Source organism: Oncorhynchus nerka, linkage group LG12 (genome assembly GCF_034236695.1).
Source record: "Oncorhynchus nerka isolate Pitt River linkage group LG12, Oner_Uvic_2.0, whole genome shotgun sequence".
In the NCBI taxonomy this organism is placed as follows: domain Eukaryota; kingdom Metazoa; phylum Chordata; class Actinopteri; order Salmoniformes; family Salmonidae; genus Oncorhynchus; species Oncorhynchus nerka.
The window spans coordinates 12421729-12443478 of record NC_088407.1 but is presented as its reverse complement, the minus strand read 5'-3'; the positions used below and the strand labels follow the sequence as shown (position 1 = coordinate 12443478).

The window sequence follows — 21750 nt, the reverse complement described above, 5'->3', positions numbered from 1 at the left end:
TTTGGACTATGGCAATGGACTAATGAAAAAAATACCCAAATATAGTTTTAGGGTGGAGTTTTCCTTTAAGTATACACCACAGGAGTTTTTATTTTATTTACCTTCTGTGTAGGCGAAGGTTATAATGTCTGTATTGAAACACAACCACAACCGATTCACCACATTATAACAAAAACATGAACACATAAATCAAGTAATATCTTGTAGAAATACTTGTAATTATTCTTTGTATGATAAGCAGCATACAATATATGGATAGCTGTACACATTTTACATAATTTTTGCCCTAATTATTTACAAAGTATACAGGATGGGACACTTATTCTGAAAGATATAACAAATCCGTGACCCGGAAGTACTTCATTATTCTTGCTTGTATCATAGAAGTCTTTGTTTTGATTTTGCATTCAAGCTTGTGTGGAGTAAAGGTTTACTGACTGAATTGAATACCTAACTGTCATTCGACTGAAAATGTTTAAACTACAGTTGTTTCGTGTGTTTTTAAATGAGCGTTTAACGGCGGCTGCTGTGGATATTTTTGGGGCAGTTGAGAAAACGGTAGTGGAGTACCAGGAGGAGAATGATCGGCTACGGAGACTGCTGGGGATCACACCGGAGCTCATTACACCAGAGTTACAACTATGTCGAACTGGTGCGTTCAGTTCTACTCAATTCATAATGTGTGCTGTACGTTTGATACCGGAGCATCGAGGCATGCGTCAAAACCGCAAAGCAGTGTACCGATGCGTTTGATCACGTGCTTTTTCAAACGGTGCGATTTTTTTTCGATTCCAAGCTGCTTTTAAATACCTCTACTGGACACCGTACTAAATAATCTATGCGAAATCACACTATGTACTGTTTTTCAAGTATTTTATTTAGTATAGTATAAGCTTCTTCTGTCTTAACTGAATCCATGGCATTACATAGGATGCTTTTTGAAGACATGAAAGGGAAGCATAATGTAAACATTGAACCTGCTTTTCCAACTGATTCATGAGCTACTAAAGCCAACGACTTACCACTGAGCTATGGAGTTTTGAAGGAAACATTTTGAGAAAAAAAACATCTCATAATTAGACGCTGTTATTCATTGCTGACAAGCAGATGTTATTAATGTGCATTGTGAACCAGAGGAGGCTGATAGGAGGCGTTGTAGTGGCTGGAATGGAATATATGGACCGGTATTGAACAAAGCCAACATATGGAAACCACATGTTTGACTCCGTTAAATAGATTATATTCCAGCCATTACAATGAGCCAGTCCTCCTACAACGCCTCCTATCAGCCTCCACTGTTGTGAACAGGTAATGAAGCTCGTGAGCAATTCATTGTTTTCCGGAACAATTTGGTGAAAGTCCCGAAGCCTTTAGAAAGCCTCGGTTTCCCATCACTATTAAGAATACACTGTTTTTAGGGATTCAGTGATCACTATTCAAACACACACGTCATTGTTTACTTTTTCCTTGCATGGATAAAAACATTGTCTGCGTCACTAAAAGCAGGAAGTGATTTGATTATTTAATTTTTTATTCACAGTAATTCCATTTACAACAATAAGCACAATAGTTTCACAATATCAAAAGACTTGAATGTAGCAATAATTCTGTTGTGGTTTTACCAAAGATTATTATATTTCCCCTTACATCTCTGATTTTACTGTAAAGTTATATTTTGAGCTATTAGCTAGCTTGCTTGTAGGCTACCTAGCAACCCATTTTAATCCTGAGTTCTCTTGTCAATGGCTCTCTGAGTCCAACGGAATGTGTCTAGAATGAGATGACCCCCCCCCCATGAATATTGAAAATATCTTGTTTGGCAAAATGTTCTATAGATTGTTGTACATGATGTACTCTACAGGCATGTCAAAATTCCAAAGCGGGATCTCTAAAAGTTTTAGAGCTAAATATCTTAAATTCATGTTAGAAGGAATTCAAACAAGGAATTTTGCCAAAGTAGAGAACAGTATTTGTCAGTAGATATTTTTGCACATGTGTATATTAAAGCTATTACATTTTTTTCCGAAATATTCATTTAAAATCAGCTAATCAGCAAATAACTTTAAATTAGGATTATTTATTTTTTTACCCCTTTTTTCTCCCCAATTTTGTGGTATCCAATTGGTAGTAACAGTCTTGTCTCATCGCTGCAACTCCCGTACGGACTCGGGAGAGGTGAGGGTCGAGAGCCATGCGTCCTCCGAAACACAACCCAACCAATCCAACTGCTTCTTGACACAATGCCCATCCAACCAGGAAGCCAGCCACACCAATGTGTCGGAGGAAACACCGTACGTACACCTGGTGACCTGGTCAGCGTGCACTGCGTCCGGCCCGCCACAGGAGTCACTAGTGCGCGACGAGACAAGGACATCCCTACCGGCCTAACCCGGACGACGCTGGACCAATTGTGCACCACCCCATGGGCCTCCTGGTCGCGGCCGGCTGCAACAGAGCACGAACCCAGAATCACTGCGATGCAGTGCCTTAGACCAATGCGCCACTCGGGAGGCCCTTAAATGAGGAATTCTAATGGATGTTTCATGGATTAGGTACATCAGTGACCTTGCTCCAAGTGATTGTTATCTCTCTACGTAATGCAAGTGGCTACAATAGATTGTATCCAAGTTAGAAGAATGGGTGTATTCATATTTTTTGACCTCATATTTTTTACACAAATCCATAAAAAATAAACAAGATCAAATTTCATAATGTAATTGTTGTGGGGAAAAACAACATAAAATTGGTTTATGATCTCAAGATCATTCAATTGAGACCACAGGAGGCTGCTAAGGGGAGGACAGCTCATGATAATGGCCGGAACTGAGCGAATGGAATGTCATTAAACACATGGAAACCATGTAGTTGATGTATGTGATACCATTCCACGTATTCTGCTGCAGTCATTACCACGAGCCCGTCTTCCCCAATGCCATCAACCTCCTGTGATTAAGACAAACATTTGTTTTTTCTGTAAAGACCAGGTTCTGCAGATGGCACTTTTAAGACGGTCCCTTAGCCTAGAGCGCATACATTCCCCCATTTGAAACCAATGTAAAGTCACTTTATGAAAACAGAACTTAACTCAAAAACAAAGGGTGTAGCATGCTCTCTACCATCTTCTGATTCTAGACATATCACTTTCATCATCCTAGGATCTCTCGTCAAAGAGAGATTGACAAGGGAAATCCAAATATGAAACCAATATCCAAAGTGGAAACACATTTACATGACAGTGACAACGTCTGGAGCATCTAGTTTATTGTTCACTCTTGGTTGTACAGGCAGGTGCTGTAGCTCCGGAACAATGGGATATTATCCACCGTAATGCAGAGCCATGCCACAATCATTTTACCATTATATAACTGAGTATTCAAGTCACAAACAGACTGGACACAGCAGGTTATAAACCCACAATAACACACGTTATTGAACCAATTCAAACGTCTTCTTTTTTTACTAAATAGCTTCTTCTCTTCACATTATAAGGAAGTAATTGAAAATAGATTATAGTCTTACAATCATAGAATTTGAATTTCAGTTCACCTTTTGAAATTACCCCAACAATGATGTCTAAAGGCTTTATCGATGACCTCTGACCCTCCTCTCCTTCCCTCCAGACTCCCTGCAGCTCTCTCTCTCTGTCTCTGAAGAGCAGGTTCCCCCTGAGCAGCAGCACTGTGAGCAGGAGTGGAGCCCCAGTCTGGGGCAGGAGGACCCAGAGACCACACTGATTAAAGAGGAACAGGAGGAAGTCAGGACCAGTCAGGAGGAAGAGCAGCTTCAAGGGCTCTTTGATACTAAAGACTTTATATTTACTCCTTCCTGTGTGAAAGGTGAATGTGATCAGGAGGACCCACCTCAGCCCCTGACTCTTCCCCAAACCCAGACTGTGGAGAACAGAGAGAGAGACTTTAGACCAGTGAATCTCAAACCTTACGCCACTGTGACCCGCCTAAAGGATCTCAACAATCTGTGTGACCCTACAGATAATCAAAACAATGCTTTCATCCTCAGCTCAGCCATAAGCAGCGACCCAGTAGGACTTGACAGCAGCCCACTATTGGATCCCAACCCACTGTTGTGTCTCAACCCACCAATGGAGAAACAGTGTTTCAAACCCAGCACATCTAGAAAAACTCACCACTGCCGTGACTGTGGTGAAACATTTGCACTGAAAGCTGACCTGCAGAGGCATGTGACTCACACCAGGAAGAGACCCAGTGAATGCCTCTTCTGCAAAAAACTCTACAACTCCACCTGTAAACTGAAGGCCCATGTCCAACTCTGTCATGGTGGTAAACCCTGCACCTGCCCCTTTTGTGGGAAGACCTTCAAACAAAAAGGACATCTGTCCAGACACATGAGTATTCACACAGGAGAGAAACCATTTTGCTGTGGTGACTGTTGGAAAAGCTTCAATCGCAAGGAGCACTTAACCAGACATATACGCATTCACAGAGGAGAGAAACCTTTTAGCTGTGGTGACTGTGGGAAAAGCTTCAATCGCAAGGAGCACCTATCCGAACATAGACAGACTCACACAGGAGAAAAACAACATGGCTGCTCAGTCTGTGGTAAAAGATTCACTCGGAAGACTCATCTGCTGAAGCATATGGACAATATCCACAAAGAGAGAAAAACAGACAGAAGAAAGAAAATCTTCAGTCACAAGATGGGAATAAAAAGACAGGATGTGGACAACACTCGTAGGAAAGGAAAGCAACCCCAGACCATTCATATTGTGGGTCTCAGATAAATACATATACTGTACCATGGACTTAATGTTGTAAAACAGTGTATGTAAATAAAGTTTGATTTGATTTGAATGACAAGGTAATGATCAAACCGTACAGAGTATTGTAGGAAATGTACAGGTCTGCTGTAATAATAATAATAATAATAATAATAATAATTGATTACATTTGTAAAGCGATTTTAGTTATAAAATAATAATCTCTAAGTGTATAAAATGAAAACCCCCAAAATATATATTAATGGACACAATTACACAGGGCAACTGACATAAAGAACACAGATGATGCTACAAGGGACATGGACAAGGAGGGATATTACCATGAATACACTGGAAAGTCAGCAGGAGGGTTTTGAATATAATCTGGAATGAGACGGGGAGCCAGTACAGAGATGCCAGGGTGGAGGTGATGTGATGGTGTTGAGATGGGGAGCCAGGATGGGAGGGATGTGATGGTGTTGAGATGGGGAGCCAGGATGGGAGGGATGTGATGGTGTTGAGACGGGGAGCCAGTACAGAGATGCCAGGGTGGAGGTGATGTGATGGTGTTGAGATGGGGAGCCAGTACAGAGATGCCAGGATGGGAGTGATGTGATGGTGTTGAGATGGGGAGCCAGGATGGGAGGGATGTGATGGTGTTGAGACGGGGAGCCAGGATGGGAGGGATGTGATGGTGTTTCCTCTCATCAGGATTCTGGCAGGGCTGTTCTGGATGTACTACGTTGCAGTAGTCCAGCCTTGAAGATATAAAGGCATGGACAACGTCTCTATCATGTTTTTATATCATTCCAAATAGGAATATCTGGTTGTTTGACTCAGAATGTCTCTCAGGGTGATGAGATAGTCAGACACATGTTATCGATACATGAAATGAAATAAAATTCCAGAAAAGGTCTCCTTGCATTTGTCCAAAAGTATTTCTCGTCAATTTTGACATAATGCTGCTCATTCATGATTATTGATGTAATGCTGTGTAGAGTAATGATTAACAGTCGACTCCTGATGAATCATTGATTATGTAGGCTGCTTTGCACAGTATTCAACTCCCATCCAGCTGGTGGCGCTGTTGTATGTTTCTGGGTTCGCCAGCCAATAGAACAACGGATTTTTGAAGATTCCTTGACTAAAACACGGAAGTAGAATTGGAGTAAAGAAATACCCACTGAAAGATCTGAATAAGCTACGCAACTCTCATTCGACTGAAAATGTATAAACTACAGTTGTTGAGTGTGTTTTTAAATGATCGTTTAACTGCGGCTGCAGTGGAGATTTTCGGGGAAGTAGAGAAAATGGTAGTGGAATACCAGGAGGAGAATAATCGTCTACGGAGCCTGCTGCGGATCACACCGGACATAAAACTATGTAGAATAGGTTCGTATGTGGATCTACCGATAGCTTGCTTCGTCCCCTAATGAGCGATAAACATTGAGGGGGTTCGATTAATCCCGCCCGGACGCCTGTGTTTGCATCGGCTGAAAGTTGATTGCATTCGTTTTGGAGCTGGGCTGCCTCCTGGTGTTGTGCCGAAAGCTCCCTCTGCCAGAATCCTAGCGAGCAATCGCAGCAATGAAGAATTGAGTGCGTGCCCGTTCACGGGAAGGGGGTGGCTTTTCGGCACAACACTGGGCGCGAGCCAGATGCCCAGTTCTAAGGACACAGCGTAAAGTTGTGGGCTCAACAAAAAAATGGACTTAATTAAGCACGTGTAGTAATTACTAGAATTCTGTGAAAACACCAAATTCTACTCCGTGTATGTTGATTAGCCAGCCAAATAGAAAAAGGAACCAGCCATGCCTTCCTGGTTAAACATGTTTTCTGAATGAGCTTTATTTTGGTGGCCTCTGGCATAGCCGGGCGAAGTAGGAGTGCTGCAGCCCCCTTACATTTTTGCGACTCGAGTTTCCATCCTCTCTGAGAAAGACGTTACATTTCAATCTAAATGTCTGAACATTTAGTAATTCAGTGTATTGTTTAGTTGTTTTGGATATGGTCCTGGCCTATATGATCCAGACAATCTTCTAAGTGGAGAACATGAAACCTTTTAAACATTAAACATCTTCTCTTGAGATTCAACTTATTTACATTTTACTGCAATATATTAAATGCCACAATGATTTTTGTTCTCCAAATTGTTATTTTATTAAAACAAACATTTTCTTGAAAAATAAATTAAAGTAGTGGTGAGCTATTAACAAAAAAAAAAAAGGTTTTACCCCTGTTATTAAACAACTAATTGACTGACTTCGGTTCAATTATTTGAATTTAATTTAGTTCCGTTTTTTTGTGCGAGCTCAACGTGCCATTTCTCTAGAGAGAAATCAAATCATTCAGGAGAGAAATTAAGTCACGACCTATGTGGAACGCTTAGCTGATTGGAAGTTGTAGTTTTCATGACTCAAATGTTCAACCTTGTCGAAGATTATCTATTATATTGACAAGACAGTCGGGTGAATGCTCTAACAATGGAAATACATGTCCTCAAAGATGGAAGGCAGGCGGGAGGAGGCGAGATCAGGTGGGCTCGTTCTAGCCAATGAGAGGGCAGATAGTCTGCAGTTGCTGTCCACCTACATCATTGCATTTGTAACAACAGCACCATGACGAAACTTATTTTAGATCAAATAAAAGTCACGTATCAAAATAGCAATTCAATTTGTTGACCGAATTCGACACTCTCATTGACCTCAAAACAAAAATTCCTCACTCCGTGTTCTTATTTTTGTGGACAACTTTTGGACGGAGTAAATCCTCTTAATTTGCCTCTTCATCTCTGATCTTGTTCAGTGCAGAAACGTGGTAATTAACTACAAAGACCATAATCCACGGTGCCTATTCTTTCCGGGCAGAGACAGAGGCGGATACACACACAGATCATATGAAACCACATGAGAGAAAATGTAGTCTACACAACGACGAGAGGGATTGAGGTAGCTCTACCTTATTGATAGTTGAAGTAATTGCTAATAGAGGTGTCCGGAAGCGACTTCACCATTCATATTCAGGATTCATCCAAACACCGTTTTTTTTTTTTAGCTTTGTTTGACTATTTATTGACAGTTACAGCTGATTTCGGGATTTTATATCTATTTCTTCACCTTAAATATAAGTCATCTGATTTATTTGTTTTTCTATAATTCTTTTTAGCGAACATTTCGACGCCAGCCCCTGATATCAGGGCATAAAAACTACAATCGCTCCTGAATTAGCTTAGTGCGCCCAGCTATATCCTGTCCCAAGGTTGTTTTCCCCAGGTGTCCCCGGCTAAACTAGCTGGCTAGCTGAACTATGCTAGTTTTCGTCCTCATTGCCAAACTTCATAAATACTGCACATTCATCTTCAAAACTCCTTTGCTAGTTATACAATAAGACATTCGGGTTTGTTTGATTGAATAGTCATGACTGGTTTGAGATATCTGTCGTAAGACAACGGTGTCGAAGGACATAATTGCTACTTAACGCGGATCCAAGTTCACTTTTGAGATCCACCGGCTCGTTGGGATATGTAGTGATTTTTCCAACACAGCCAGATATGTACACAGTCGTGTACCCTTAAGCTTTTTGAACTGACTATCGTATTTGTTGGTTAAATTCATATAAGTAATGCAGGAATGTCACGAGTTAATTGACATGAGACAATAGGAACTCTACAGAGCGCAGTGACTAATGACAAAATTACATCTGGACATGGAAAAAACACTCCAAAAAGCACACCAATATGCAAATTAGGGAGACAAATGAACATATCTCTCAGCGATTCGCTAGGCTGCACTGACGAGTCACTCACTTTAGAGTCACTGTCTGGCAAGTCCCGACATGGGCTTCATATCCTACGGAGAAAAAAAGATCTTTGGTTATTTGAGCTGTTCTTGCCACAGTATGGACTTGGTATTTTACAAAATAGGGCCATCTTCTGTAACCACCTCTACCTTGTCAGAACACCACTGATTGGCTCAAATTCATTAAGAAGGAAATACATTCCACAAATACACTTTTAACAAGGAACACCTGTTATTTGAAATGCATTCCAAGTGACTACCTCATGAAGCTGGTTGAGAGAATGCCAAGAGTGTGCAAAGCTGTCATCAAGGCAAAGGGTGGCTACTTTTTGAAATCTAAAATATATTTGGATTTGTTTAACACTTTTTTTGGTTGCTACATTATTCCATATGTGTTATTTCTTAGTTTTGATGTATTGACTATTACTCTGTTAGTGTAATTTCATTATTCCAATATGTTTTCATTAATTGAATTCACTTAATCTATTTTATGAGAATTTGTAAGATTCTTATTTACATAAAATAGACAGAGACCAGTCTTATTCAAAATAGATAATAGTATTTATTCTCGGAGCGCGCTGACATGTAACCACGAACAACAGTTTATGACATCATAGGTTATAAAATATTCTTTCTCCCAACAGTTCAATAGTTTATTCCCTCCCCTTTCTTCATCCATCACCATTCAGCAGACAGTTCCAGCTAATGGAAAACCTAAGAAAACACACTCTGCCATATCTAAACATCCCAGAGCAAAGTTGAGTCGGTTCAACCATAGGTTAACGACCCTTTCTGCTTACTTAAAAAAAAACACTTCCGGTCTTCTCCAACCTGGCTGGAATGATATTGTTTAGTCATTATTCATAAAATTCCTAACACTCTACAATCTAGAAAATAGTACAAATAAAAAGTAACTTTGAATGAGTATGTGTGTCCAAACTTTTGACTGGTACTGTGTGTCTGTGTCTGTGTGTGTGTTAGGTTTTGAATTGGATGGAGGGGGGGGGGGGCATCTAATGATTGAATTGAATAATTTCCTTGGCACCAACTGACAATGCAAACTAAGCATTGTTATCAGCACTGACCACTGATATACCCTCCAATGTGGGAAAAGCATTGCCAAACAGGCACAGACGGTATATACTTCACACAGTGGGTTAATTTTATACTGCTAGACTGAGATACAATATCTGTCTAGAAACTGGCCCTAGCTACCTGAACTCAGGCACATCTAAAGAGATACAGTCTGTCTAGGCTGTTTAGATCTTAGAAATATATAATTCAAATGTATGATTCAAGTGTCTGCACCTCCTCTCCTTCTCTCCAGACTCCCTGCAGCTCTCTCTCGCTGACTCTGAAGAGGAGGTTCCCCCTGAGCAGCAGCACTGTGAGCAGGAGTGGAGCCCCAGTCTGGGACAGAAGGACCCAGAGACCAAACAGATTAAAGAGGAACAGGAGGAAGTCAGGACCAGTCAGGAGGAAGAGCAGCTCCAAGGGGTGGATCCTGATATCATAGAGTTCAATTTCACTCCTTCCTGTGTGAAAAGTGAATGTGATCAGGACCCACTTCAGTCCTTGACTCTTCCCCAAACCCAGACTGTGGAGACCAGAGAGAGTGACTCTAAACCAGTAGATCCTGAACCTTTTGGCACTGTGACCCACCTTAAGGGTTTCAACATTCCTTGTGGCCCTCCAGATAATCAGAAGAATGCCTACAGCCACAGTTCAGCCATATGCAGCAACCCAGTAGGACTTGACAGCAGCCCACAATTGGATCCCAACCCACAATTGGATCTGATCCCACCAATGGGGGAACTCTACACCTGCCCCTTTTGTGGCAAGACCTTTAAACAAAAAGGAAATCTGTCCATGCACATGAGGATTCACACAGGAGAGAAACCTTTTAGCTGTGGTGACTGTGGGAAGAGCTTTATTCAGAAGGGGGACCTAAGGAGGCATATCCTGACTCACACAGGAGAGAAACCATTCAGCTGTAATTTTTGCTGTAAAAGCTTCAATCAGAAAGGGGACCTAAGGAGACACATACTGACTCACACAGGAGAGAAACCATTTAGCTGTGGTGACTGCGGTAAAGGCTTCATTCGCAAGGAGCACCTAACTGCACATATACGGACTCACACGGGGGAAGTTTCGGTCTCAGGCAGAACCTAACCACGCAGGAACTGATATAGATCTATGATCGATTTTAATGTTGAAAACATTCTGTAAATAAAGTTTGATTTGATTTGAATGATTGAGGTAATGATCAAACAGCACAGAGGATTGTAAGGAAATTCATAGGTCCGCTGTTCAAAGTCTGTAGTTCTCTTCATTAGAAACAGGAATATCTGATGGTTTGATTAGGAATGTCTCTCATGGTGATAAAGGAAGGGGGCGGGCTGATGTTGTTGATGCCACAAAATACAATTCCCCAAAAATATCTCCTTCCATTTTCTCAAGAGTTTCTCATCAATTCAGTTGCTGCTCATGCTGCTCATTCACGATCTGAAATTGCGATTCGATATTGCAATGTTATTGCTGCTATTTGATATTTTCGTAAACATATCGCTCCCAATATGTCTCCTGCAGAGAGACGAGAGAGCATCAGAAAATGTGTTTTGATCATGGAAATAAAAAGTGATGAAAACATGTTGGCTCACCATTTTTAAAAAGTAGATGGAGAACGAAGCTATGGGTCGAAAACTACTTGAGTTTTGGTGCTGTTACAGCCGACTAGCTAACGCCATCTAGCAAAACAAATATACGTACTTTATTAATTATTTTACAAATCGATACTTGGGAGTCAGAGTATCGATATAATATCGTCCAAAGAAAATATTGCGATATATATCTGGCTAGATTTTGTCCCCCATCCATATTGCCTACTGGCTGTACTTATGATCTGCTGGCTAGATTGTGTAGTGGCCAATCGGTTCAAACATGACACGACCAAGAACTTTGAATTCAATTGATAGACTTTTAATACTCCCGTATCAGAAGCCGGAGAGCCCCGCGAGACCCACCCCTTTTCCAGCGCCCTGGCTCCAGTATTTATCCACATATTACATATAAGCCCATCCCACATGCAAAATGAGTCTACATTCCAATCCGTGCGTCTTGTTTGTTCAGACCAGTAACGCCCACATCTGCTTTCGGCAGATTACAAAACCCTTGCTGTTCCTGCACTTAGCTAAATGCATTCTTTTGTTTGTGTATTATCTAGGATCAGCAGACTGTGTCTCCTCAGTTTCTAGCGTGTCCAGCTATACTAAAAATACTATACATTCCTCTTCCTGTGGCCTGTGCTCAGACCCTGTAATTAACCCTGTGTCCCTTTTGTATGTGTGTCCTTTATCTCCTTTAACTTTAGGGTGCCCAGCTGTTCTGGTCACCTTCTTTTCATATGGTTGTCTAAGATCAAACAGACTTATGTCTCCCCTGTGATGTGATTGATGCCTGCAATCCATCAGTTGGTCATTTGGCTGACCCCGTCCTTAGACAACCTCTTTGATCTTTGTATGTCCAGCTGGTCTTAAGCGTCTATGTGTCTGCATTTTTAGTGTCCCCTACCCCCATGGCCTTTAACTGCTTCCTGCCCTATACAATAGAAAATGCATTTTACCAGAACAGGGAATGAACCCATAAGTGTACCTTTTCTCTTTTGTTATCAAATCATGTATATAATTCTCCCACAATTGTAACAGCAAACAGATCATTGTCTTCCTGCCTGTAGAGTAACCACACTTTTGACTCCAGAGAGGATGCTAAGCAGTCAATCTCTGAAACAGCTAGCTACAAGTCGAGTAGTACTTGGAAGTAGGCTTTACCACCCAACAGACACAAACATTACCAAGAACGCCTAGCTTCATCATCTAAGTTAGCTCGCTAGTTAACTAGTAAACTAGACTGTTGGTTTATAAAAGCCAAAGAAAGCTAAACTAGTTTTTATGAATTTCTCATGTGTTTAAATGGCTAGATAGACGGCTAATGTTGCCATCTAGCCAGGCTAATGTTGCCGTCTAGCTAGACCATGAGCGAGCTAGCCAGATAACATGTATTGTGTAAATTTAGAACTTCCCAAGATAGTTCACAAAGTTGTCAATTTGATCAAATGTAGTCAATTTATTCATTACAAAATGTAGCTAACATTAAATAGTTAAACCAGAGATAAGGCATTTGTAGATCTATATGATAGCCTCATTAGCAGCTAATTAGCATTTAATTTGGGATAGGGGGGTAAATACAGGCAAATATATTGATAAAATTAACCTTGTCCGAGAGAGTTAACGAAGCATCATGCCAGGGTAAGTCTACATGAAACACAGCCCTTATTTGAAGTGTTTCTAAATCCCCTCTAGGAAAAATGGAGTGAATCAGTATCTCCCAAAAGATCAATATATCAAATGCATTTTGACCTCGACTAACCGGTGCCCCCGCACATGGACTCTGTACCGGTACCCCCTGTATATAGCCTCCACATGGACTCTGTACCGGTACCCCCTGTATATAGCCTCCACATGGACTCTGTACCAGTACCCCCTGTATATAGCCTCCACATGGACTCTGTACCGGTACCCCCTGTATATAGACTCCACATTGACTGTACCATAATACCCTGTATATAGCCTCCACATTGACTCTGTACCATAATAGCCTCCCATTGACTCTGTACCATGTATATAGCCTCCACATTGACTCTGTACCGGTACCCCTGTATATAGCCTCCACATTGACTCTGTACCATACCCTGTATATAGCCTCCACATTGACTCTAATACCCTGTATATAGCCTCCACATTGACTCTGTACCCCCCTGTATATAGCCTCCACATTGACTCTGTACCATAATACCCTGTATATAGCCTCCACATTGACTCTGTACCGGTACCCCCTGTATATAGCCTCCACATTGACTCTGTACCGGTACCCCCTGTATATAGTCTCCACATTGACTCTGTACCGGTACCCCCTGTATATAGTCTCGCTATTGTTATTTTACTGCTGCTCTTCAACTACATGTTACTTTTATTTCTTATTCATATTTTTTTAACTGCATTGTTGGGTAGGGGCTTGTAAGTAAGCATTTCACTGTAAGGCCTACACCGGTTGTATTCGGCATATGTGACTAATAAAAATGTATTTGATTTATAAAGCCCTGTTTACTTCAGCAGATGTCACAAAGTCCTTCTACAGAGACCCAGCCTAAAACCACAAACAGAAAGCAATGCAGATGTAGAAGCACGGTGGCTAGTGAAAACTCCCTAGAAAGGCCAAAACCTAGGAAGAAACCTAGAGAGGAACCAGGCTCTGTGGGGTGGCCAGTCCTCTTCTGGCTGTGCCGGGTAGAGATTATAACAGAACGTTATAGATGACCAGTAGGGTCAAATAATAATCACAGTGCTTGTAGAGGGTAAAACACGTCTGCACCTCAGGAGTAAATGTCAGTTGGCTTTTCATAGCCAATCATTCAGAGGTCTGGACAGCAGGTGTGGTAGAGAGAGAGAGTTGAAAACAGCAGTTCCGGAACAAGGCAGCACATCCGGTGAACAGCTCAGGGTTCCATATCCACAGGCAGAACATATTCAAATGATATCATGATTGATATCAGCATTAGGTCAAAATGTATGAGAAAAAGTATTGGACAAATGGAAGGATAGCAGGTAGGGTGACAGGTAGCCTAGCAGTTAGAGATTTGGGCCAGTAACAGAAAGGTTGCTAGTTTAAATCCCCGAGCCGACAATGGGAAAAATATGCCAATGTGCTCTTGAGCAAGGCACTTAACCCTAATTGCTCCAGGGTCACCGTCAATAATGCCTGGTCCCTGGCTGTGACCCCACTCTCAGAGGGAGTTGAGATATGCAAAAAAACACATTTCCATTTCACACACGTACAGATTACACACTTTTGCATGCGGTGAAACAGGACAAATAGTGTATAAGCAACTCTTTCCTGAAGATATATTGTTTCTGTCTTACTCCCTCTTAACCCCTTTCCACCTCTCTACAACAGGGTACTGTCCCAAACGGAGGGTACTGTCCCAAACGGCACCCTAATCCTATAATAGTGCACTACTTTTCAACCAGCGCATTATGGGTCCTGATCAAAAATAGTGCTCTACATTTCAACCAGAGCATTATGGGTCCTGATTCAAAAATAGTGCACTACATTTCAACCAGAGCATTATGGGTCCTGATCAAAAATAGTGCTCTACATTTCAACCAGAGCATTATGGGTCCTGATTCAAAAATAGTGCTCTACATTTCAACCAGAGCATTATGGGTCTTGATCAAAAATAGTGCTCTACATTTCAACCAGAGCATTATGGGTCCTCATCAAAAGTAGTGCACTACATCGGAAATAGGGCGCCATTTCGGACACACTACAGGTGTTCTGTTCCCAAAGGAAGTATTAGATAAGTAAATGCTAATTTACTGCAAATTTTTATAATGTTTTTAAGTTGTTGTTTTTGTTGTATTTAACATAGTTTTAGTACACCATCTTCAAACAGCTGAATATACAATATGTTCGGTTATGAAAAATATATTTCACAGTGGTTTAGATGGTACAATTGTTCTCTACACTATACTTGCTTGTTTTGTCACAAGAGGAAGGGAAAGCGAGATTTAGAGAGAGGATGAGTGGGAAAAGAAAGAAGGGGGATGAGAGGAGGAGTGCACTGAAGAAGGAGAGATGTATGAGGTTGTGTAATTATGAATGACTGAATGACACTCTTCCCTCTTTCTCCCTCTCTCTCTGCTGATATTCAGACAATGTAGAGTGTAGAGTTCACTTCAAAAGCTCCTCTGTGGCTGCAGGACTAGGACTGGGTTGACGGATACTGTACTGTTATTGCACAATGTAGTGGTCCTTACACCGCCATCTAGTGGTCACCTGAAGCTATTACCACAGATGGATAGGTGCTTATTTATTGGTACAGCTAGCTGTACAGCATTTGCTATTACTGCACTGATACAGTAAGTTGAGAAATAGATCTGAAAGCAGAAGCAGGTGAAGAGGAGTTTTATTAGGAACATGCAGTCTGCGATTGGAACATCAATGTTTTGGGGCGGCAGGGTAGCCTAGTGGTTAGAGCGTTGGACTAGTAACCGGAAGGTTGCAAGTTCAAACCCTCGAGCTGACAAGGTACAAATCGGTTCCTCAACAGGCAGTTAACCCACTGTTCCTAGGCCGTCATTGAAAATAAGAATTTGTTCTTAACTGACTTGCCTGGTTAAATAAAGGTAATAGAATAAAACATTTGAATAAATTGGAAGTGTACTTGTGGATGTATTTCAAGGCCTACCTTTGCTTCACATCATGGGAAAATCAAAAAAGAAATCAGCCAAGACCTCAGAAAAAAAATGTGAGACCCCCACAAATCAAATGTATTTATATAGCCCTTCGTACATCAGCTGATATCTCAAAGTGCTGTACAGAAACCCAGCCTAAAACCCCAAACAGCAAGCAATGCAGGTGTAGAAGCACGGTGGCTAGGAAAAACTCCCTAGAAAGGCCCAAACCTAGGAAGAAACCTAGAGAGGAACCAGGCTATGTGGGGTGGCCAGTTCTCTTCTGGCTGTGCCGGGTGGAGATTATAACAGAACATGGCCAAGATGTTCAAATGTTCATAAATGACCAGCATGGTCAAATAATAATAAGGCAGAACAGTTGAAACTGAAGCAGCAGCATGGCCAGGTGGACTGGGGACAGCAAGGAGTCATCATGTCAGGTAGTCCTGGGGCATGGTCCTAGGGCTCAGGTCAGTTGAAACTGGAGCAGCAGCATGGCCAGGTGGACTGGGGACAGCAAGGAGTCATCATGTCAGGTAGTCCTGGGGCACGGTCCTAGGGCTCAGGTCCTCCGAGAGAGAGAAAGAAAGAGAGAATTAGAGAGAGCATATGTGGGGTGGCCAGTCCTCTTCTGGCTGTGCCGGGTGGAGATTATAACAGAACATGGCTAAGATGTTCAAATGTTCATAAATGACCAGCATGGTCGAATAATAGTAAGGCAGAACAGTTGAAACTGGAGCAGCAGCATGGCCAGGTGGACTGGGGACTGGGGAGTCATCATGTCAGGTAGTCCTGGGGCAGGTCAGGTCAGTTGAAACTGGAGTCAGGTGGACTGTCATCATGTCAGGTAGTCCTGGGGCATGGTCCTAGGGCTCAGGTCCTCCGAGAGAGAGAAAGAAAGAGAGAAGGAGAAAATTAGAGAACGCACACTTAGATTCACACAGGACAGCGAATAGGACAGGAGAAGTACTCCAGATATAACAAACTGACCCTAGCCCCCCGACACATAAACTACTGCAGCATAAATACTGGAGGCTGAGACAGGAGGGGTCAGGAGACACTGTGGCCCCATCCGAGGACACCCCCGGACAGGGCCAAACAGGAAGGATATAACCCCACCCACTTTGCCAAAGCACAGCCCCCACACCACTAGAGGGATATCTTCAACCACCAACTTACCATCCTGAGACAAGGCTGAGTATAGCCCACAAAGATCTCCGCCACTGCACAACCCAAGGGGGTCTGGTTCATCCTTGGGAGCAATTTCCAAACACCTGAAGGTACCACATTCATCTGTACAAACAATAGTTACGCAAGTGTAAACACCATGGGACCACGCAGTCATCATACCGCTCAGGAAGGAGACACGTTCTGTCTCCTAGTGATGAACGTACTTTGGTGCGAAAAGTGAAAATCAATCCCAGAACAACAGCAAAAGGACCTTGTGAAGATGCTGGAGGAAACAGGTACAAAAGTATCTATATCCACAGTAAAACGAGTCCTATATCGACATAACCTGAAAGGCCGCTCAGCAAGGAAGAAGCCACTGCCCCAAAATCTCCATAAAAAAGCCAGACTACGGTTTGCAACTGCACATGGGGACGGTCTGCCGGGCATTGGGATGACAAACCAACTCAGGATGAGGAGGGCTTTTAGCAGGTGGAATAGCGGGGACCAATTGGAGGTTAACTTAGTAGCAATGCAAATGTCATTTAAAGTAAATATTTATATGAACATAAGATTCAACAACCGACATAAACTGAAGAAGTTCCACAGACATGTGACTAAAAGAAATTGAATAATGTGTCCCTGAACAAGGGGGGGGGTGGGGTTCAAAATCAGAAGAAACAGTCAGTATCTGGTGTGGCCACCATCTGCAGTAAGTACTGCAGTGCATCTCCTCCTAATGGACTGCACCAGATTTACCAGTTCTTGCTGTGAGATGTTACCCCACTCTTCCACCAAGTTCCCGGACATTTCTGAGGGGAATGGCCCTAGCCCTCACCCTCTGATCCAACAGGTCCAAGATGTGCTCAATGGGATTGAGATCCGGGCTCTTCACACTCTCAACCAGCTTCATGAGGTAGTCGCATAGAATGCATTTCAATTAACAGTTGTGCCTTGTTAAAAGTTAATTTGTGGAATTTATTTCCTTAATGTGTTTGAGCCAATCAGTTGTGCAGGGGTGGTGTACAGAAGGTAGCCCTATTTGGTAAAAGACTAAGTCCATATTATGGTAGGAACAGTTCAAATAAGCAAAGAGTAATGCCAGTCCATCATTATTTCAAGACATGAAGGTCAGTCGATATGGAATATTTCAAGAACTTTGAAAGTTTCTTCAAATGCAGTCGCAAAAACCATCAAGCGCTATGATGAAACTGGCTCTCATGAGAACCGCCACAGGAAAGGAAGACCCAGAGTTACCTCTGCTGCAGAATATAAGTTCATTAGAGTTACCAGCCTTAGAAATTGCAGCCCAAATAAAATGCATCAGAGTTCAAGTAACAAATTTGGACTCAATTTGGACTCAACATCAACTGTTCAGAGGAGACTGTGTGAATCAGGCCTTCATGGTCAAATTGCCTCAAAGAAACCACTACTAAAGGACAAGATTAGAAGACTTGCTTGAGCCAAGAAACACGAGCAATGGACATTAGACTGGTGGAAATCTGTCCTTAGGTCTGTTGAGTCCAAATTTGAGGTTTTTGGTTCCAACCACTGTGTCTCTGTGAGACGCAGAGTAGGTGAACGATGATCTCCGCATGTGTGGTTCCCAACGTGAAGCATGGAGGAGGTATGATGGTGCTTTGCTAATGACACTGTCTAATTTATTTAGAATTCAAGGCACACTTAACCAGCATGGCTACCACAGCATTCTGCAGTGATACGCCATCCCATCTGGTTTGCACTTAGTGGGACTATAATTTGTTTTTCAACAGGACAATGACCCAAAACACAACTCAAGGCTGTGTAAGGGTTACTTGATCAAGAAGGAGAGTGATGGAGTGCTGAATCAGATAACCTGGCCTCCACAATCACCCGAACTGGATGAGTTGGATCGCAGAGTGAAGGAAAAGCAGCCAACAAGTGATCAGCCTATGTGGGAAGTCCTTCAATTAATCACATGTATTTATAAAGCCCTCATCAGACGATGTCATAAAGTGCTATACAGAAACCCAGCCTAAAACCCCAAACAGAAAACAATGCAGATGCCTGTTGGAAAACCATTCCAGGTGAAGCTGGTTGAGAGAATGCCAAGAGTGTGCAAAGCTGTCATCAGGGCAAAGGGTGGCTACTTTGAAGAGTCAAAAATATATTTTGATTTGTTTAACACTTTTTGGGTTACTACATGATTCCATATGTTATTTTATAGTTTTGATGTCTTGACTATTATTTTACAATGTATAAAATAGTAAAAAATAAAGAGAAACCCTGTAATGAGTAGGTGTGTCCAAGCTTTTGACTGGTACTGTATATACATTGATTCTTGAAGAATATATCTTATAAATGCCTCATGAGCTTAGTTCTACTGTCACACTCCATAAGAATCCAAAATATAAACTTGTTTTACTCCAATGTTTTTAAACATTGTAAATGTAAACAATCAATGTATAGCCTCATAAAACAATTGTAATATCATGGATGGTCAGTCCTTGCATCCATAGCTCTGTCTATTAATCTGAGAGTGGTTACATTTCTCCAGGCCCATCTTTCCACGTTTTACCAAAACAGAGGCGGGGCAACCGCTTTGTTACTGTTTCATCTGTGGATTTGCCCTTTAAACAGCTGCATATTTTCAAGATATTAAAGTGTCCACTACAAAAAGGAAATCAATAGGCCTATAACAAATGCAGCACATGGCATTCATTTTTCACATGTAAATCGCACTTTTCAGTAGTGCTCAAAGCATGCCATTCCATGAGGGCAGCATTTATTTTTCAACTTTTCCTATCAGTCCTCCATGACAACAAAATCATAAACAACAGAGTAGGGCTGGCTAATAAATCCTTAGTTTTGGGGTTATGCTCAGGTAAAACAATGGCTAATCTATACTTCCATATTTCCAAGTCCTATTATTGAAGATCGAGGGGTATAACATCAATTATAATTATAATATAATTATTATAACTGAAAATCTTATAGACTGTGGTTATTAATGTAAATATATAATTGATATATAATGTATATTGTATGTAGTAGAAAGTGATGGGTTAGAAGAAGCCTACATAACCAACCCATAAAGTACAATTTAACATCCATATATGGCCAGCTATATAAACTTTAACATTGATTTATCCTGCAATAAATGTCATTCAATTGGTAACATACATTTGTGTCTTCTTCTAATGCCGCTTAAGCGGAAAGTAATATAAATGTAACGGAATGTAATCAGAATATGTTACTAAATTTGCGTAATCCAAAAGTTACGTTACTGATTCCAATTTTAGACAGGTAACTAGCGGATTACATTTAGAAAGTAACGTATCCAATCCTGCTACATGATTTATAATTTATATTTTTTTGGGTGGAGCGCCGCTACGATGCTTCCCTCCAACAGCACCCCGGAGAGGTGCGCTGGAAATGAACAAGAACAATACTTTTAACCTCTACCACTGAGAAAGGGGACAGCACATGGATACATCATGGACTGCGCACAGATCTCTGATCGCGCTGGTGAACCGTAGTTCGGCTTGAGATGATGCGCAGGAGCTTTCTGCAGGAATTTGTGCTCTTGCTGAGGACTTCTCTGTTAGTAATTAGCATTCCACATTTTGAGAGTTAATTGAGGCGAATATATTGATAAAACTCACATTGTCCGCTAGAGAATTACACGGTTTTCAAAACGTTACGCCATTGTAAAGGCTACACCAAACACATATTTTATTTGATGTTTTTGTACAATTCACGAGGTGAAAAATGTAAGTCGAAAAAACTATTTTACAGCCACTTCCGTGTTTTTACCGCTACGTTTTATGGGTATTATGACGCGTACACTGTGACTATAAATCAGACTATAAATCAGTTTGATGCAAACATCTCTGGTGGGAAAATGCGCATCTTATGCAGATTTTTTATTTATATATTTTCTACGGGTTTGTTTTGTTGTTGATGTGACGTCATTACATCCAGCTGTTTTTATCGACACAAGATGGACATGGACATGCACTGTAAGCAGACAGTTGCCGCATCTATTTTCTATATGAATTTTCTAAATGTCGACAACAACAAAAAATCACTGTACAAGTTAATGGAAACACAGCTTATTTTGCACGAGAACCGATAATCCTACTCATTAGGCTCCACGTGCTTAACCTACGTTACTTGTGTTTTGAGCCGACTTCGCCGTCGCTCACGCCAGGAGGCGTATGCAATCGTTTTTCACCTGGCGCAAACTGCCTTCACAGGCTATATAGTTTAGGGCAACACGACTCAAGACTGCTGTCAGACTGTGAGTGATCTACAACTCACCTTGCATACTAAATAACTATTTTTTAAATGTATTTAACTAGGCAAGTCAGTTAAGAACAAATTCTTATTTACAATGATGGCCTACCCAAGCCAAACCCAGAAGACACTGGACCAATTGTGCTCCGCCCTATGGGACTTCCAATAACAGCCGGATGTGATACAGCCTGGATTCAATCCAGGGACTGTAATGAGACCTCTTAAATCAAATCAAATCAAATTTTATTTGTCACATACACATGGTTAGCAGATGTTAATGCGAGTGTAGCGAAATGCTTGTGCTTCTAGTTCCGACAATGCAGTGATAACCAACAAGTAATCTAACTAACAATTCCAAAACTACTGTCTTATACACAGTGTAAGGGGATAAGGAATATGTACATAAGGATATATGAATGAGTGATGGTACAGAGCAGCATACAGTAGATGGTATCGAGTACAGTATATAAATATGAGATGAGTA

At 41.5% G+C, this 21750-nt stretch overlaps 2 protein-coding genes across 3 annotated transcripts; both read left to right on the top strand.

Annotated features, from left to right (window-relative positions):
- Positions 1-356: 356 nt before the first annotated feature.
- LOC115137867 (zinc finger protein 836-like) lies at positions 357-5651 on the top strand. 2 transcript variants are annotated; one of them, XM_029674146.2, is made up of 2 exons: positions 357-652; positions 3621-5651. In XM_029674146.2, exons 1-2 carry the CDS (start codon positions 472-474, stop codon positions 4757-4759), a joined length of 1320 nt encoding a protein of 439 aa, XP_029530006.2. In that variant the 5' UTR covers positions 357-471; the 3' UTR covers positions 4760-5651. The 2 variants fall into 2 exon arrangements, with proteins under 2 accessions (XP_029530006.2, XP_029530007.2); XM_029674147.2 differs by lacking the exon at positions 357-652 and adding an exon at positions 659-2552.
- Positions 5652-5891: 240 nt separating this feature from the next.
- LOC115137872 (zinc finger protein 2-like) lies at positions 5892-11181 on the top strand. Its single transcript, XM_029674151.1, has 2 exons — positions 5892-6127; positions 9860-11181. Exons 1-2 carry the CDS (start codon positions 5962-5964, stop codon positions 10702-10704), a joined length of 1011 nt encoding a protein of 336 aa, XP_029530011.1. The 5' UTR covers positions 5892-5961; the 3' UTR covers positions 10705-11181.
- The last annotated feature ends 10569 nt before the right edge of the window (positions 11182-21750 follow it).

Bases quoted from the DNA above. Each gene is read 5' to 3' on its own strand.
- LOC115137867 (XM_029674146.2), top strand. From the start codon at position 472: ATGTTTAAACTACAGTTGTTTCGTGTGTTTTTAAATGAGCGTTTAACG. The intron at 653-3,620 runs GTGCGTTCAGTT...CCTTCCCTCCAG, and splicing joins GTTACAACTATGTCGAACTG to ACTCCCTGCAGCTCTCTCTC.
- LOC115137872 (XM_029674151.1), top strand. From the start codon at position 5,962: ATGTATAAACTACAGTTGTTGAGTGTGTTTTTAAATGATCGTTTAACT. The intron at 6,128-9,859 runs GTTCGTATGTGG...CCTTCTCTCCAG, and splicing joins CATAAAACTATGTAGAATAG to ACTCCCTGCAGCTCTCTCTC.